Source organism: Tenrec ecaudatus, chromosome X, assembly GCF_050624435.1.
Source record: "Tenrec ecaudatus isolate mTenEca1 chromosome X, mTenEca1.hap1, whole genome shotgun sequence".
Taxonomy (NCBI): Eukaryota; Metazoa; Chordata; class Mammalia; order Afrosoricida; family Tenrecidae; genus Tenrec; species Tenrec ecaudatus.
The window spans coordinates 166,225,411-166,242,862 of NC_134548.1; the positions used below are offsets into that span (position 1 = coordinate 166,225,411).

Here is a 17,452-nt window from a genome sequence, read left to right on the forward strand (position 1 = left end):
CCAAACTAAGGATAAAGGGTGCTGTGAGTCTTGCCGAGAGACCCTTGGGCTCCAGTCATGAAGGAGGGGGACACTTGCTGTGGCCTGATCCAATCCTAAACCCCATTGGGGCTCCCCGATCACGCCACCCCGTGGCGAGGTACTTACAGGACACTAGAGCGTGCCTCCAGATCCCCCCCAAACGTCTGGATCTTCAGAAAACAGAATCGTCCTTGGTGATGCAACTGCCGCACTCCCTTTTTTACACAACGCGAAAGAACTCTGAGCTCCCGCTGGACCAAGAGTCAAGCCAATTCGGCCAGTATTCGGGGTTGGGGGGTGAGCGGGCAGCAACTATTGGGCTCTAAGGCCCCCCAGCACGCGCAGGAGGAAGTGCTCCCTGCCCATGATTGGAGCTACCGTCGGGGTGGGCGGGGCTGTTGGGAGGGCAGGATAATCAGAGTGGGCGGAGCCTCCGCGTACCCTCTGGCTCCCAGTCGCAGCCCTGCTCAGCCTCAGACGGAGCGCACTTCGCCTGCAGCCACCGCCTCCGCGTGCTGCGGCTGTTGCTCTGCCTCTTGGTTGCTGCGCCGGGCCAGCTCGTCCAGTCCCTCTGGCCGTGCCCCCGAGCGCAGCCATGAGCATCCGAGGCATGCTGCGGGCTGCTGTGCTGCTGCTACTCATCCGGACCTGGCTGGCGGAGGGCAGTGCCCCCAACCCCACCGCCAGGTTCGAATTCCACCACAAGATCGTTCCCGACATCAGCCAGGACCTCTTCCAGTGGTGAGTGGCGCAACCGCTAGTCTGAGAGGGGGAGGGGGACAATACGGGCGACCCTGGGCTACACCACCGGCCCCTGTGGGCGCCATCCAGCACCCTTGTGCCCAGACTACAGGGGGGGGGCAGTGCCCCCACTCTGGGGCTGCCACCTCTCCCCAGGGACTAAGATCCTAACAGGTCTCCCCAGCCAAGTCCCTGGGACCCTGTTTGGGAGGGGATGCATGGGAGAATAGGCTGACACAAAACAGACGCAAGAGACACCTGTTGGAGTGCGGATTTCTGTTCAATTCCCGGGGGCGCTAGGGAGGGAGGGTGTGTGTGTGTGTGTGTGTGTGTGTGTGTGTGTGTGTGTGTGTGTGTGTGTGTGTGTGTAGAGGGGTTGGGGGGCCTTTCCTAATGCAGACCTCGATCACGGGACTGGACCTGGGAGCGCCTTCGTACTTACTCGTGAGAAAACATACGAAGATCAGAGGTGTTTTTCGGTTTGTTTGGTTTTGTATTCCAAGTTTATGTGGGTCCGCGAAGATCGAAGATCAGAAGCACCATTCAACAGTCTGCTATTGACATGTACATCTCACACACACACACCACACACACGGATCCTGAGCACGGGCACATGGCTCCTGTGCGGTGGGGAAACGGGCGGGAATGCATCTCTTTAAATCGGGAAGAATTCAGGCGCACACTGTGGAATGTGGCAACATGAAAATTGATGCTTCGACATTTGGGGGCTTAATTTTTAAGTGACAAACCAGAAATGAACAGGAATTTAGGGAGGGGTGAAGGTACTTGGGTGGTGTTCTAGCAGACAGCCCTGCAGGGAACTCAACCTGTTACACTAAACTGCGCTAAGGATCATGAACACACACACATACACACACACACACACGCACACACACACACTGAGATTCCATGGAACTGGCATTTCCTAGGCAAGAAATGAAAGATCTGGGGTGGGGGCGTCACAGTGATGCCCAGAGCCTGCGCTCTTTCACAGTCCCCTTTTGGGGAAGCCCCAGTGAAATGCTAGGTGTCTGGGGTGAGTCTAGCAGAGACTTCTGGCAAGGCTGGCGCTCTGCCACGCTGAGGGGAGCCTTCCTTTTTTCTGCTGGACTTCCATGATAGCAAGAGAGAGCCCTCTTCCCCAGAACTGGGGTCTTTTCAAGGACAGCCCTAAGCCCCATAAATTAGAATTGGCATGGTTAGATAAGGGGTATAAATCTCTGCCGCATTAGCAAGCCCCCCACCCTCCCCAGCACCTTGTGCCAACTGCCCAGTCTGGAAGAGGCGGACAAAAGCAAGGTTGCTAATGAGGGGACAACAAACTACCCCGCCCAACCCAGGTAACTGAACTGATAATGCAAAGCACTTGGGGGGGCAGATGCCTCTTCCTTGAGAGAAGCCCCCACCCCCAACCTGGGAAGCTGTGTTCCTATGGATTGCCTCAGGGGTTGAAGTCAGGCATTTTCCCCAAGGCTCCCTCTGGCTCGCTCCCTCCCCTCCCCACTTCCCCTAGCTGCTCTCCCCCACCCCCACCCCCAAGTCCCTTCAGCCTGCCTGGCAACAAGCTCCAGCCTCTGTGCCCCACCCTCTGGACGTAAGCTGAGGAGGGGGAGCAGGGGGAAGCGAGGGAGAGGGAAGGGAGGGGGAGTCTGCGTCACACAGAGGTTCTGGCTGACTCACAGTGGAGAGGGAGGGAGGGGGAGCATGGACACTTGCGACAGCACAGGACAGCACACGTCTGCAGGGGGAAGCAAGGCCCCGACATGACAGTGGCGCAGTGTTCTTTGCTAGCTGTTCTATGAGGAGCAACATGACATTTATTGATGACCAGTCACTTCTCTGTTTCAGCAAAAACTGCGCCAGTGAAGCCGTGGTTCACAAGGTTTTGGACAGGGTGTTGACGGGGTATGACGTCCGTCTGAGACCAAATTTTGGAGGTAAGAGACCTCCAGACACTGGAGGCCTTGGCGTTGGGCGGACTAAAGTGGAGACCGAAGGCCACCCCCACCCAGCACGCAGACCAGAAGGGCTCCAGACCTCTCCAGACCACTTCCAGGCACCCCAGGGCCAGCCCCAGGCCTTTATAAATGCCTCTGGAATTTTCCCAGTCCTCTGCAAGAGGCCTCCTGCCCCCTCTCTTGAGCACGCCCAGCCTGAAGCTGGAGCCCCTGTGGGTGGGGAAACACCACCCACACAGGAAGCCTGCTGGACTCCGGACCTGAGCCTTGGCCAGCTCAAAGTAGAATCACCTGTCAGCTTCCACAGAGTGGGCAACCTGTCCTATCTGAGCACACATTCTTCCCACCCCGTACACACACCCCATTCAGCTAGTTCAACACTGAGTGCAGGGGTGGGGGGTGGGTAGAGGGCTCACCTCCTGGGAATATTCCCCTTGCTCATGGGCCCCCAGATCAAGCCTTACACATCGTATTCGCTGGCGAGAAGGATGCCCAGAAGCTGCCTGAAGGTGAGCTGGATGACGACTCTGAAGGGTTAATGGTGTGGAAAGGGCACAGACTGCCTAGACCAACAGAGAGGCCCCTTGAAAACCCAAGGCCACCACTCTGACCCCTGAGCTGGGGAGTGGTGCATCCCCCACCCCCGTGGTTCTGTTGCTCCTTCCCAAGTATAAGGGCTGGAGAGGAAGTGCCAGGGGCCAAGGTGAGTGGAAAAACAGGGGTGAGGGGTCAGGGTGGGGTCAGCGGGGCAAAACTACAGTGTGGACTAGAGCAGGCAGGAAGCAGATTCCGTGACCTCACAGCACCTACCAGCAGCAGCAACACCCCCTCTGGGCTTCTGAGCCCCTTGCCCCAAGCACAGGTAAATGTCCAAGGAGGGTAACTGCCTTTTCTCTCCTCCTCCTCCTCCTCCTCCTCCTCCTCCTCCTCCTCCTCCTCCTCCTCCTCCTCCTCCCCATCTTTCAAGTCCATCTCCACCCAATGGCTCAGTGGCTAAAGCACTCAGAAGCTAGCTAAAGCACGGTGGGTTGGACTAACCAGCAACTCTGGGAGAAAGATGAAACTTAGTTCCTATGAAGATGACAGCCTAGGCAATCCTGGGGGGCAGCCCATCCCCAGTGACTGGCAATCCATGGCAATGAGTTAGGTTTGGATTGGGGGGCATACAAAGGGAGGCTATCACCACCCTGAGGCACCAAGGTGGAGCTATTCCTGCTGGGATGGGAGGCTTGGTTCTATCCCTTGCCCCTACTTAAGTTGGGCAACAGTTACATTAAGTTATGTGGGCACATGGACCTGGGGTGTAAAAGAAAAGGCAGGTCTTCAGATCTATTTGGTCAAACAATAGGCAAAGGAGGGGAGGTCAATGACAAGGCGGAGCCTTCTAGTGGTCAAAAGAGAAGGGGAGGATCTGGGGCGAGAATAGAAGCCCAGCAGAGTTCAACATCTGGGGGTGTTTAGCCCAGAGAACGGAGAGCTCAGTAGAGATTTACAACTAGCTTCTGGAAGAGAGTAAGAAGCAGAGCCCACCTGTTGATTACCTAGTGAATCTATGCGCCCAGGATTCTACAGGAGGGAGGGAGATGCTGGAATGTGTTAGGTCAAGAAGTGTGACACTGGAGTAGGAGGGGCGCCGGGCTGAGTGTCCCCTCTGGGCTGCCACCTGCCTAGCTCAGGTTCCATTTAAAGGCATGTGTCCCACCACCACCACCAAAGGCAGTACAGTAATAAAGAACTGTGTTTCTAGAAAACTCTGTGCTTTGCTAGGGAGAGTTCACAATAGCCAAAATGCAAATGACCAGACTGGGCCCCATTCCAAGTGTCATTTAGATACAGGATCCCCGGAGCCCTTGTTTTTGAGACCCTGAACCTGAAACTGAACTTCCTGCTGCTGGCAGCTTTAGGGTCATCCGACAGCCTACAGGCCAACAGGCCTGAGGTCAACACCTTGGGGACTCCAGAGCACCAGTGTGATCTCATACACAGATGAATGCCTTTGCTCTCGGGCCTGCTGGAGGTAGCTTTGAGACCTTAAGAGAAGGATGACAGTTTGTCCACATACCTTGCAGTTCACTCCATACAATCATATACCATGTGGGCCCTGCCAGACCGGAACACTGCCCCACAGACACGCACACCATTGTTCCCAGCAACACATAATGTCACTCATGTATGTAGACACAGTCACAGGCACACAGCAACCTGCTTGCATATGAATTCACATCCACACATGAACATGCTCACATATTCACTGAAACATTCATCAACCTGACTGGACACATGTGTCCACACATAAATATACTTATGAGCACACTCACACTCAATCATGCTTATACATGAAGATGCTCCCACAAATGCAGTCACACAAACAATACAAGCAGTGCCCGGTTTACAGGCAAGCACTACTCCTGAGTTTCTTTGAGTCGAATTTGTAGTGCATTTGGCCCTTCTTTGGCCTAACTTTATTCAAGAAAAGACTCGAAGCCTTGTCAATGCCATACAGCCTATAAGGAGAGCATGTGAAAGTGACGGTGATGAATTGGTTCCCAGGAGGGGTTGGTGCAATACTTGGAAAGTGAGGGTGAATTTCCATCACATGGAAGGGCAAGCACCAGACACACATTGGCCCACATATGCACTCAGACACAAACATGCGCACAGAAACATGTTCACAGACTCCCTAAGAAGTACACCCACATGGATTTAGACACACAAACATATTCGCACTTAACGGCTCATGGATGCACTCACACATTAATACAGTGACACACACAGAGAGACACACACATGAGCCACACCTAAGCCTGATCATCCCTGAACACAGTCACACATTCAGGCACTCGTACAAACACTCCGCCGCAGACCTTCCCACCAACACTTGCACATATTCACTCATACACAGGCAGATACTCATTCCCATGCCCATACATCCATTCACACATGCGAGCACACCTGCTCAGTCCTTCAGTCTCACACAGCAACCTCACAGCAACATGCTCACACTGCCCCTCACGCAAACATGCAAGCACACGTCTACACGAATAGAGCCACATGAACATGCTTATGTATTCATTCACAATGACAAATATACAAGTACATATTGAGGGTCTCCAAGCTCTTTTCATTTCATTTTTCCACCAACATTTTAGTGACCCTGCGCACACTCAAATGCACATACACTCATTCACTCACTCACACACACCCATATGCACATGCTCATTAATTAACTTTCACATGGTGATGCTCATAGTCATGCACATATATATTTGCATGCAAGCATGTGTGAACATGCTCACACACACATTCAGTCACATGTTCTCGCACTCATGAACACCTTCACAAATCCACTCACGTGCATCTTCTGTTGCTCACTGGAGCATAATGCGATTAACACTCAAAACAAGTTCAGTCACCTGATCACCCTTCCACTCACACACTAACTCACTTGAATCAACTCTGAAGTTCACTCACACACACATGCTCATGTCCCCTCACATAAGCAGTCATTCCACATGGGAAGTACATGCTCGGGCACTCAAGTTGCCTAGACACCCACCTACCCCACAGACCTTGACTCTTGTTTCCGGTCTCATTGCTCTTCAACTTTATTAAGAAAATAACTAGCAATAAGGAATGCAACACGAACAGACATGTGCACCCCGATGTCTATGGCAACAATTTCCATAATATCAAAGACATGGAAACAACCAAAAGCTCTGATTATAGCGGACTGGATATACCAACGCTGGTACATCCATACAAGGAAATAATATGCTTCCATAACAAATGATGCCAGCTCTCTGAAACACCAGAAGCCGTAGACAAAACTAGAGAACAGTAGTCTAGCAAACTTAGACTTACACAGATAAATACTTAACAGCGTTATTTTGAGGGGGAGGAAATGTGATTTTTATGCATAAAGCTAAGACTTTGATGACTGTGAGGATGGAGGATGGATGGGGTGGGGGAAGAGAGCCACTTTTATGGGGGAGTTAACTATGTACAGTATACTTCAAAACCAAACTTTTTTTTTAAAGAGCAAAGGCTCACAAAATTAAAAAAGAAATCCCATCCCTCCAGATTCCTCACCCCTCAAACCTAAATATTGGTCTGAGTATTTTGGTGTTTGTTTGTTTGTTTTCATAAAGGGAAGGAAAAGAAAATTTGAAATGGACTTGGAGTCTTTTAAGTGGCAAACAAGTTCATTTCAAACATAAGTTGAGGGGAGGCACCATTTTCAAAAGAGTGATTCATCCCCTGTGTTTTCTCAGTATCTTGCCCTACCCCTTCTTTTCCACCAATGGTTGCGATTCCCCTCTGCAGTGTTATGCAGGGGCAGGAGTTGCTTTAGGACCCCTGCGGCTGCCACTCAATGCCTCTGAGAAATCCTTCTCACCTCCGGCCTCAGTCTTTCCCATCTGTAAGGCAGTGGAGAAAACCCAGCGGCCTGCAGTAGGCAAGGACCCTAACCAACCCTCTTTGTCCAGAAAGGAGAAGGAGGTCTGAGTGGGTGTGTCAGGGTGTCTTCCTTTGTTGTAGGCGATCCCATACCTGTGGGCATATCCATCTACATCACCAGGATTGAACAGATCTCAGAAATGACTATGGTAAGTGTTTCCAGCTCTAGCCGATGGCCAGGAGCCAAAGAGCAGGGTCACAACCCCAGTTCTGATGTGCAACGGGGAGCTAATGTACAATTGAAACTTGGGAGGGGGGGAAATGCATCGACACCACCTATACAGTCATAATTTCAGGTGGATTATTGACTTCAAGGTAAAAGGTTTTGAATGGGAAGCTTTTCTAAGCTAATGTAGGATGCTGGCTTTGTGTCCTTGAGGGAGGTCAGGATTTCCTTCAAAGGGCAGAACACATACAAACTAGTATACCTCCCATTCAATTCACAATTTTTTAGAGAGGAAAAATACACTCATCATAAACAAAATATTGATAACTTCGATTCATTTAAAAATCTGTTTAACCCATAAAAAATGTTCAGAGAATGTGAACAAACACTTCAATTTTGGGAAGAAGACCAAAACCCAAACCCACTGTCATCAAGTCAATTGTGACTCACAGCCAAGCTGTAGAGGACAGACCCGGCCGCCCCATCAATCCTCTGAGGCCATTAGCCTGCATGGAAGTCAGGCTTCCTCGTCCATCTCCCAAGGGGGTGGGTGGCTAGTGGGTTCCAACAGCCCTCATTTCAGTCCGCAGCCAAGCACTTAACCTCTGTGCCACCAGGACTCCTGAGAGAAGCCAAAGAGCAGATACACATATAAAAAGAATTGGCCCTAGTAACCAGTGAACTGTGAAAGAAACCCAGGCCGAGACCTCTCACCAGTCCAGAGCTGGCCTGCCTGGAGGGTCAGGAATGCTCACCCTCGTGGGGGCCAGGCTTAGCCATTAACACGCCAATTGAAAGTTCGGGCTTATCTTGGCTCATTTACAGAGATGTTTTTATTTCATTGGGGTTTGGGTCTGCAGGATGCATTAACACAATAATATGTGCTTGTGTTCATATATAGCAGCCACACATAAGCAGGTCACAAAGAGTCAGCCAAATGACTGACAACAGTGTCCATGTGAGGCGTTATGATTCAACCATGAGAGTAAACAAGTCATCAACTTGAGTGCGTTGCACAATAGCAAGGCGGGGAGAAAGATGCACAGTGGCAAATACAGGGTGATTCCATTTGGACAAGACACAGGAAGGGGTTCAAATCAGCAAGACATCTAGCTACAGAAACTCCAGAGGCAGGAATGGCTAGGCATGGGACGAGATCTAGCCATCGATTTTCTTGAAGATGACACCCAAGGAACCCCTGGGGGACAGTTGCACTCCATCACCTAGGGTCACATTGAGTCAGAATCGACTTGATGGCCAGCCCGGAACAACAGAAACTACTGCGAGGTGTGGGAAATCCACGGTTGGAGGAGGAGGGCATTGGGGGCTTGAAAGTTACTAGCAATGTTCTATTTCTGACTTTGGCTGTTGCTTACTGCAGGTTCGCTTTACTTCTCTTCCTTGCGTGTACAGATTGAGGGCATGTCTCCCATGTGTGCACACGTGCACACACACCAGGCCTAACTCGTGCCTTGTCCTTTCCTCTCCCCAGGACTATACAATCACCATGTTCTTTCATCAGACCTGGAAAGACCCCCGTTTAGCCTACTACGAGACCAACCTGAACCTGACATTGGACCACCGGATGCTCGACAAGCTGTGGGTCCCTGACTGCTACTTCCTGAATAGCAAGGACGCCTACGTGCATGATGTGACTGTGGAGAACCGTGTGTTTCAGCTTCACCCCGATGGAACAGTGCGTTACGGCATCAAGTAGGTTCCTGGGGGGCCTGCTAGGGAGATGCCTCCACCTGCCCATCTTCCCCACCTGAGGCCCAATGCCCCCTTTACTAAAGGACTCTACCCTGACATGTTCACCCAGTGGCCTCAGCTCCCCGAGGTTATAGGGCCACTCTAATTTATATTCCTCTGGGGCCCAGCCCCATCCTTTCATCACTCTTTCTTCATCCACTTGCCCATGGACTGAGCTGTGGGAGTCTGAGAACAATGCAGCTGGCAGGGAGCAGGCTCCCTGTCGTGGGCACACTTGTTTCGGTTAACATGGGCTGGCTGTCCTGTGGAGAATGAGGAGAAATGAGAGAAACAGACAGATGGGCGCATCTTAGCCACCAGAAAAATGGGCTGAGCTGGAGTGAGGTGCTGGGCCCTGTGAGAACAGGGGGACCAAGCCAGTTCCCCCTTGTCTCCCCACTCCACTTCCTCTGGGGGTTTCGGCTCTGTTCTTCATTGCTGTCCTGCCAGGGGACTGGTTCCTTGGTCGTATCAGATGCTCCTTTCCTCCTTGACATCTGCAACGCACCTTTCCTCAAAGTAAGGGAAGCCTGGCTGGGAAGGTGAGAGGGAGGCCAACCCTGCCGTAGCACCTTTCCCCGGAAAGGCTGTGTGTCAGACCCTGACGGGTCAATCCTCCCTTCCCCTTCCCCTGCCCTCACAGACTCACCACCACTGCAGCGTGCTCCCTGAACCTGAAGAAATTCCCTCTCGACAAGCAGGCCTGCAAGCTGGAAATCGAGAGCTGTACGTATGTCTCCTGGGTCCTTCCTGGCCTGGGCCAGCGGGGATGCTGGAGCCCGAGGTCATAGCCCACCGCCTTCTCTCATTCCCTCTCTCCCTACACAGATCTGGATAGGTACATATGGGACAGTGGGGGGGGGGGAGAGAGAAAGATGGCAACTGGAAGCAGGCGCCCCTTGAGGGGAATTGCCCTTTTGCAATTTGGAGGCTGTCCCCAAGCCAGTGGGACTCAACCCGTACTGTCCCCTTGCAGAGAAGCCCCAGATTTCCCTTTCTGCCTCCAGCCTTCTATACTCACCTCAAGTGGTCTCCATAACCCCTGCCAAGTGTCCCCCAAAGTGCAGGTTTCCCCCTTCCTGGTCTCTGGCTGAGTCATTCTACCTCCACCCCCTTCCAGATGGCTACACCGTTGAGGACATCATCTTATACTGGGAAGACGATGAGCAAGCGATCCACGGGACTGAGGAGCTGCACATCCCTGATTTCAGTTTCCTAGGCAAGACGGTGACAATGAAGGAGGTGTACTTCTACACAGGTGGGGCTGGCCCCCTCTAGCCCCTGTCCCTCCTGGCTACCTCGTCCCTTTCCTTGTGGGTTCCCCAGGCTCCTAGGCTGCCCTTTTTCCTCGCTCCCTATCCCCCACACAACCCCCCCTATGGAATGGCATAGATCTGGCCAAATGCTTCCACACCTGCTTCCTCTTTGGCTTTCAACCCCTACATCGGCTCTACAAGGCCAGGCTTGGTCACTAACCTGCTGCTCCAGGGTATCAAGTCTGCCCAACTTAGGGGCCTCTGTGGGGAGCAGCAATTCTTCCCCTGACTGTCGCATGTCTCCTTGACAGGCTCCTACATGCGCCTGATTCTGAGGTTCCAGGTCCAGAGGGAAGTGAATAGCTTCCTGGTGCAGATCTACTGGCCCATGGTCCTCACCACTGTGCTCTCCTGGATGTCCTTTTGGATGAACTGCGATTCTTCTGCTGCCAGGGTGACCGTGGGTAAGACTTATTCCTGCCCTATGGAGGGATGGGCTCATTTTATTAACAAACAGAACCCAGAAGGGGAGAAGATCCTGAAGTCATGGGTGAAACAGGCATGAGGGCTGGGCCTTGGCAGATTAGGTCCCAGGAGCCAGAGTTTGTCAGATCTGGAATTCATGGGTGACTGGACAAGTTGGCCCGTGAGATCCATGATGCAGTGCAACAAACCCTGCTTAGGGAGCAGAGGGCTGCCCTGGAGGAACTGCTCAGAGAGGACCTTGAGGGAGACAGGGGGAGGGCATGGCTGGAGCAGCATGGAGACAGTGATGTTCAGAGAGACTTCGGAAGAGTCTAAGGAGGCAGGGACACAGGATGTGGTATTCCCCAAGGATTCAGACCCAGAGTGACCTGAAGGTCTCCAAGACCCCATCTCTCTCCTGTGGAACAGCTGTGGGGTTCTACCTGCTGACCTTGCAGGTAGCATCTGAGTGCTGTCACCACTATGGCACCAGGGCTTCATAGAGACCCCTCAATGGGACTAAACCATAGGGTGCTGGGGAGGGACCTTTGAACTACGTTAAGCCAGGCTTCTCTATCTGGGTCTGATTGCGCCTTGACTGTGTGTTGGACAGGCACCACGTACATCTTTATCTGGGTACCATTTGTGGTTCACCAAACTTGCCAAGGGGTAGGAGCTCATTGAGCCATGGCGGTGTGGGGGGTAGGGGTGAGGGTTGACTAGCGAGAGTCCTGTGCCTTGGGAGGCTAAAGGAGACTGGCCCCCCATAGGGCAAAATGAGATGGCAGCTAGGCCGGAAGACTTGGCCCAGGATGCTCAGAGGTAAGGGAAGCCAGTACAGATGGAAGAGGCCCGAGTGGGAGAGGCCTTCAGAAAAGACCCCAGACTGAGAGCTCTACAGGTCCTCTACTGAGGACCCCCTCTCCCCACCTGGCCGGAGGCAACAAGGCTCCAGTAATGTGGCAGGGTGGGCCCAGGGGCTGGCCCAGAGCTTCAGGGGAGGCTAAGTGAATGCCTTGCGTTTGACAGGCTTGACTTCGATGCTCATCCTGACCACCATCGACTCGCATGTGCGGAGCAAACTGCCGCAGGTGTCCTGTGTTAAGGCTATCGACATCTACATCATCGTATGCTTCTTCTTCGTCTTCTTCTCGCTGATGGAGTACGTCTACATCAACTACCTGTTCTACAGGCGAGGGCCTCGGCGCCATCACAGACGGCACAGGCGAGCCCGGAGGGTCATCAATCGCTACCGCTACCGGGGAGTGATGGTGGAGGATTTGCAGGTGTGGCTTTGGGGCAGACCATGAGCTTGACCCAGCATGTGACCCTTTGACACTTCCTACCACCCACACACGCCAACAGCAACATATGACACTGGGGGAGCCTCACTCCTTTCTGAAAGAGGCACGATTAAACTCACAGAGCTAGGGCATGGCAGGTTCCCAGACCTTGAGACTTGGGACTTCAAGCATAGTCTACTTGGTGTGCTACTGGCAGGGGCGTGGAGGTGGGGGTGACAAGGGGGCTGAATGGAAGAGGTAGACCCCAGAGAGACTGGCCAGCCTACCCCTTTGTCCTTAGCAGTTCCAACTGCCAAGGCCAAGGCCACACTGAGGCTTTTGCTGCAGGTGGTACATTCATATCCCACAGCCCCACTTGCCTGAGCAGGCTTCACCGAGACACACACACACATACACACACACACCGTGCTGCAGAGGAGAGGGCTGGCCACCGGGAGACATGGGCTGGATGGCCACTGTGGCCTTCCCTAGAAAGATAACCTTCTGGTTCCACTCCTCAGCCCCCTGAGCCCCAGCGTCCCCAGCGTCCCCAGGAGGAGATGATAGAGTTTGTCAAAGAGACTGACGATGACAACGACACCAACAACAACGATGACACTGAAAGTGCTGGGGAGACCTGCCAGCCTGGTGCCGAGGATGATGGTGAATGCTCACCCCCTCTCCCTGCAGGCCCCTGCCCTGCCCTGCCCTGCCCTATCGGGTAGTTGGATCTTAATGGCTCTGCCTTTTGCTTCCCCAGATGGAGAGCTGACCAGTATGGAAGATGACATCGACTCTCTCCTCTCTGTCCCCGCTCTGGCCCGCCTGGCAAGTCCTGAGAGCTTCAGCTCTCTGTCCTCCTCACCAGAGCGAGCCCGGCTGGCCTCCTCGGAAAGCCTCAGCTCCCTCTGCTCCTCGTCCAGCCAGAGCTCCGAGGAGAGCCTCCCCGAGTTCTCCTCCAGCTCAGCGGGGGCCCTGCTCCTCTATGACATCCTGTCTGGCATCCGCAACCGCACCGAGGCCCGCAGCGAGGATGACCTGGATGACAGCTCCAGCTCGGATGAGAGCCAGGGTGCTGTTGGGCAGCCTCTGCTCGGCAGTGGCCCGCGGTGCGTGCCCGTAGTGAACGGGGACCTGGATGAGCTGTGCAGCCTGCCTGATGATGCCAGTGTCGAGAGCGGCTGCTCTGCCCCAGATGAGAATCCCCAGGGTGGTGAGGATGGCGCCTTGAGCCTGGAGGAGGAGGAGGAGGTCCTGGTCTGTGTCGAAGAGGAGGAGGAGGATGACTCCGAGTCTGGCGACAATCACTCCCTGAGCCTGGGCTGCTCCTTCCATGGAGAGCTCTCCTTTAAGCTCTTCAATCCCGATTATGTCCCTAAGGTTGACCAGTGGTCCCGCTTCCTCTTCCCTCTGGCCTTTGGGCTGTTCAATATTGCCTACTGGGCCTACCATATCAACTAGACCCCCGGCGTGCGCCCGGCCCATGCAGGGGAGCCCAGCTCTGCGCCCAACCCGGCTCCCTTGGGCCTCACTGTTGCTTCTTTTCCCGAGTGCAGCCCTTCCCTCGGCTATCCCCTGGATGGGCACGGGGCGGGGAGTCCTTGGCTGCAAAGGAAGGGTGTCGGGGGGAGCTGGGAGCAGACTCTTCTCTTTCTTTCCAGAAGCAGCTCCCCCTTGCAAAGATTTCTTCTGCCAGGAAGCTCAGAAAAGTCCCCCAAAATGCTCAGAGGACAGACAAGAAACAGGTTGGCAAGCAGAGGATGGATGTGACAAGTTTAGGAGGGCTTCTCCACCCCTCTGAGGGGTCCAACTGCCTTTTTCATTACTTTACTTCCTCTGTGCTTACCCCCCGCCGCCCCCCCCCCCTGCCCAGGCCCCTTCCCATCTCCTGTTCCGGACTTTATGGGAGACTCAGGCTGGGTTGGGCTAGAGGACTCCAGGGAAATGACTGGCCAGGCTTGGAAAGACAGTGAGCTGGCTGTCAGAACTGCCGAGGGCAGTTGTAAGTGCCTTTCCCCATTCCCCACCCCTTGTTCTGTTTGGAGTGTGGCGATGAGGGGTGTGGGGAGTTGGGGGTACAGAGGGAGATGTCAGGGAATGTGAGAGAGCAAGCTTCCAGTGGGTCCCAGAAACTAGGAGAAGCATTGGAGCTCCCTCGGCTTCAAAAAGGCTACCATGAGGGGGCCCTGCCTCTGTGTCCCTCAGTCAGCTCTGTCCCCGCTACAATCCCTCTACTAACCTTTTTGATTTGTCTAGTAAGTGCCATCGAGCTCGCTGACCTGCCCCTTTGCTGGACTGTCATAGAAGCCCACTGTCCCCACAGCTTCACATTAGAGGACACGCAGCTGTGAGTGGGGGAGGCCCCCCACTTGCTCCTCCTCCTCCTAATTCCCAAAGGGGATGCTCCAACCAGGCCCCGGAGGCAGTACCAAGCCAGCTGATGGGCGGAGGGTTCTCAAGCAGTAGAACTGGCCTGCGTTTCCACTGACAGGCTCCCCCGCCTCCCTCGGCAGCACCCAAGTGCCCCCCTTCTCACCTGTCCTCCTGTCCGTGTGACCGTGTCCGTGTCCTTCTGTGTACCTAAGTGTCTATGCCCTTCGCAATGCTGTACAGCTCTGTGTATATCAATGTTAGTGTGGCAGGGTGTATATAGAACACCGTGTGGGTGCAGGTGCAGGTGTGAGTGCACAGCCCTTGGGAGCGGATGCAAACGTGTGGCTTATGTAGCTCCACTTGGACGTAGCCCACGAGGGGGGGTGGGGGTGGGGGGGTGATCATGAGTGCACGTGTGTTCCCCATGGTGGTTTCTCTAGCTGGAAGGGGTGTCAAAGGAAATACCCCACAGAGCAGCTGCTGTCCCCATTTGGTGGTACCCTCCAGAACCACTGCCATTCCAAGCCTGTTCTCAGGAAGGGTCCCTTTTCCGGGGGGGGGCAGTTAAAGGGAGCAGGGTCTCCAGCCCCCTCTCCCCCCTTCTCTGCCATTTCACCACACACCCATCCAGTCTCCGGATAGAAATGCTAGGCAGTGCCGGCTGTGTGGTTGCAGGTGGCAGCAGCGGGGAGGCTGCACCAGGTGGTCTGAGGGGGATCAGCCACAGGTAGTGGAGGCAGTTCGAGGCAGGTGGCAGCAGTACTTCATTGATGGGGTAGGTGGGGCTGCAGAGCCGCATGCTCTGTGCAGTGGCTGAGACCCGGTGGGACAGCTAGAGAAGCAACAAGGGGTTGTATATAGTCTGTATAGCTTATCCATTTCTCTCAGTGCCTTGTTGGCCTCACCCCTGTGGAAGCTGGTAGCAGCCGCAGACAGGTGGGTGATGGAATGCAGGGCCTAAGGGCCAGAGGGAGAGGGAGAGGAGCGGCGGTGCCTAGGAAATGCAGGCTGCAGGGGCTGGTCTGTTGGGCAGGGTGCTTTTGTGGCCCATCCTGGGCTAGCTGTTGGGGAAGAGAAAAGGGGGGAGGGAGCCCTGAGGATCCCCACCCCCCAAGTTGCCATCTCCTCTTCAGCGCACACCCCTGCGCACTCACACATGCTCACAGGTCTACGCACAGTCACACGCGCAAGCAGATCTTGTAAGACACCTGAATATTAAAGACACCACTGCAATGTCAGCAGTGGCCCCGTGCAGGATACCCTTCATGGTGACCACAGTAGGAGCGCTCTGCATGGCCCCTGAAAGGCTGACTTCGGAGGCCTAGACAGTGGTGGGTGAGTGGGTTTGGATTTGCGTCTCCAAGATCCTAGAGGGGCTTCAGGTCTATATGAGGGGTCCAGGGGATCATATGAGAAGCAGTTGTGTGGGGTAAGATCACATCTAGGGGGTGGGACTTGATGACCAGCACAGAGAGTTTACGACGTGTCTGGCAGCAGTGCATGGAAGAGAGGAAGGCCAGTTGTACATAGATAGAGTAGTCTAATTTACCAAGAATATCGAGCCCTAAGTGCTGCGGCTAAGCTCTAGTGAAATTCCCACTCTTGTCAGGTTCAGTGTCAAGGTGAGGTGGACGTTTGGCAATGACACCATTTCAAAGGATTTGAACCTGAAAATTGCCACGTCTCCCCTTGTGTTCTGTGTGGTGTGTCGTCTACTTTGTGAAGCCCCATCCTCCCGTCCTCATCCCCACTCCAGTTAGCTGCCGACACCCCTACCTCCTCCCTACACACAGACAGGCTCTGGAAGGGCAGAGCACCTGGCAGGAGACTCCTGCCCCAGCCAAAGTGCTGTGCTAGAAATGCCTTTGGAGGGAAAGCAATATGAGGCTTGACCCTCCTGCAAAAGGTAACAGGTGGGAAGAGGCTTGTAGTGCTGGAATGGAGCAACCCCCATGTCCCTCCTCTGCCAACCATCCCATTGGCTCCCTGACATGGGTGCCCCCACCTACATTCACCCCAGAATCCCTTCTCCACCCCTCCAAGGGGTGGAATGCCTCGGGTCCATGTCCAAAGTGGTGATTATCATGGGCATGGGTGACCTGTTCCTACCAAGTTCTTGCCCATCCCATCAGCCACTGTGGGTGCCTTTGCAAAGGTGCCACACCAGCCAGTGGGTCCTGATGAAGCTTGTCAAATGTACTCTTAGAATTTGTGTCATCTTCTGAATAGCGAGGCTGCCAAGTCTTCACATATTCCATACTGAGTTGCAGTGAGACTGCGGCCGCTCTAATGAGCTTTCCTTACTCTGTATATAAAGACCTAGCCCTTTGAGCTATTCCCTAATGAGTACATTCACTAAGCTGCCCACCTGCATGGCACCCTTCAATGGGGAACTGTCACCTCAGTCCTCCACAGCCCAGTATCGAAGGGATTTGTGACTTGTCCCACTTGGAAGTGCAGTGTGTCCGTGTCTCTTGTAGAGTGTCTTGTGATCAATACAAAATCTATATTATTAGTGTTGGGTTTTCAGGGTAGGGTGGGAGGGAGGGTGTTAAAGCATCTCCCAGATACACTCCGACTATGAAATCCCCCTGCTCAGTCAAGGTCCCCTAGATCGGTTTGATTGGCGCGGCACTTTGCTGCATCCCCTGGGTCAGGTGTCATTCACAGAGTTGAAGGGACTCAAGTGCAGTACAGCTGGCTGTGGGACTGGACATCAGGTGCCACCTTCTCACTGTCTCCCTGGTGTCAGTTCCCTCTGAAGAAATCCTGGGACCAAGACAGCACAGTTCGGGAACCAGATGGTTCCATAAGAGCACGCACACGCACAGGTGTTGGGCAGCGAAAGCCCAGAAAAGACCGGGAAGATCAACACACAAATGTCCCAGACATCCTGACCCACAAAGGGCCCTTTGTGGCATCTTTCAGTATATTCGTTCACTACAGCAAGGCAGACCTTGACCATCCCTGACCCCCAAA

At 53.9% G+C, this 17,452-nt stretch overlaps 1 protein-coding gene across 1 annotated transcript; it reads left to right on the top strand.

The window, feature by feature from the left end:
- The first annotated feature begins 512 nt into the window (after positions 1-512).
- On the top strand, positions 513-14,837 carry GABRQ (gamma-aminobutyric acid type A receptor subunit theta). Its single transcript, XM_075538551.1, has 10 exons — positions 513-762; positions 2,611-2,699; positions 7,260-7,327; positions 8,837-9,057; positions 9,740-9,822; positions 10,217-10,354; positions 10,664-10,816; positions 11,847-12,103; positions 12,622-12,763; positions 12,861-14,837. The coding sequence occupies exons 1-10, from the start codon at positions 617-619 to the stop codon at positions 13,559-13,561; spliced, it is 1,998 nt and encodes a 665-aa protein (XP_075394666.1). The 5' UTR covers positions 513-616; the 3' UTR covers positions 13,562-14,837.
- Positions 14,838-17,452: the final 2,615 nt, after the last annotated feature.

Coding starts and splice junctions, on each gene's coding strand:
- GABRQ (XM_075538551.1), top strand. CDS start 617: ATGAGCATCCGAGGCATGCTGCGGGCTGCTGTGCTGCTGCTACTCATC. Junction 10,355..10,663: donor GGAGGTGTACTTCTACACAG/GTGGGGCTGGCC, acceptor TCTCCTTGACAG/GCTCCTACATGCGCCTGATT. Junction 12,764..12,860: donor GCCTGGTGCCGAGGATGATG/GTGAATGCTCAC, acceptor TTGCTTCCCCAG/ATGGAGAGCTGACCAGTATG.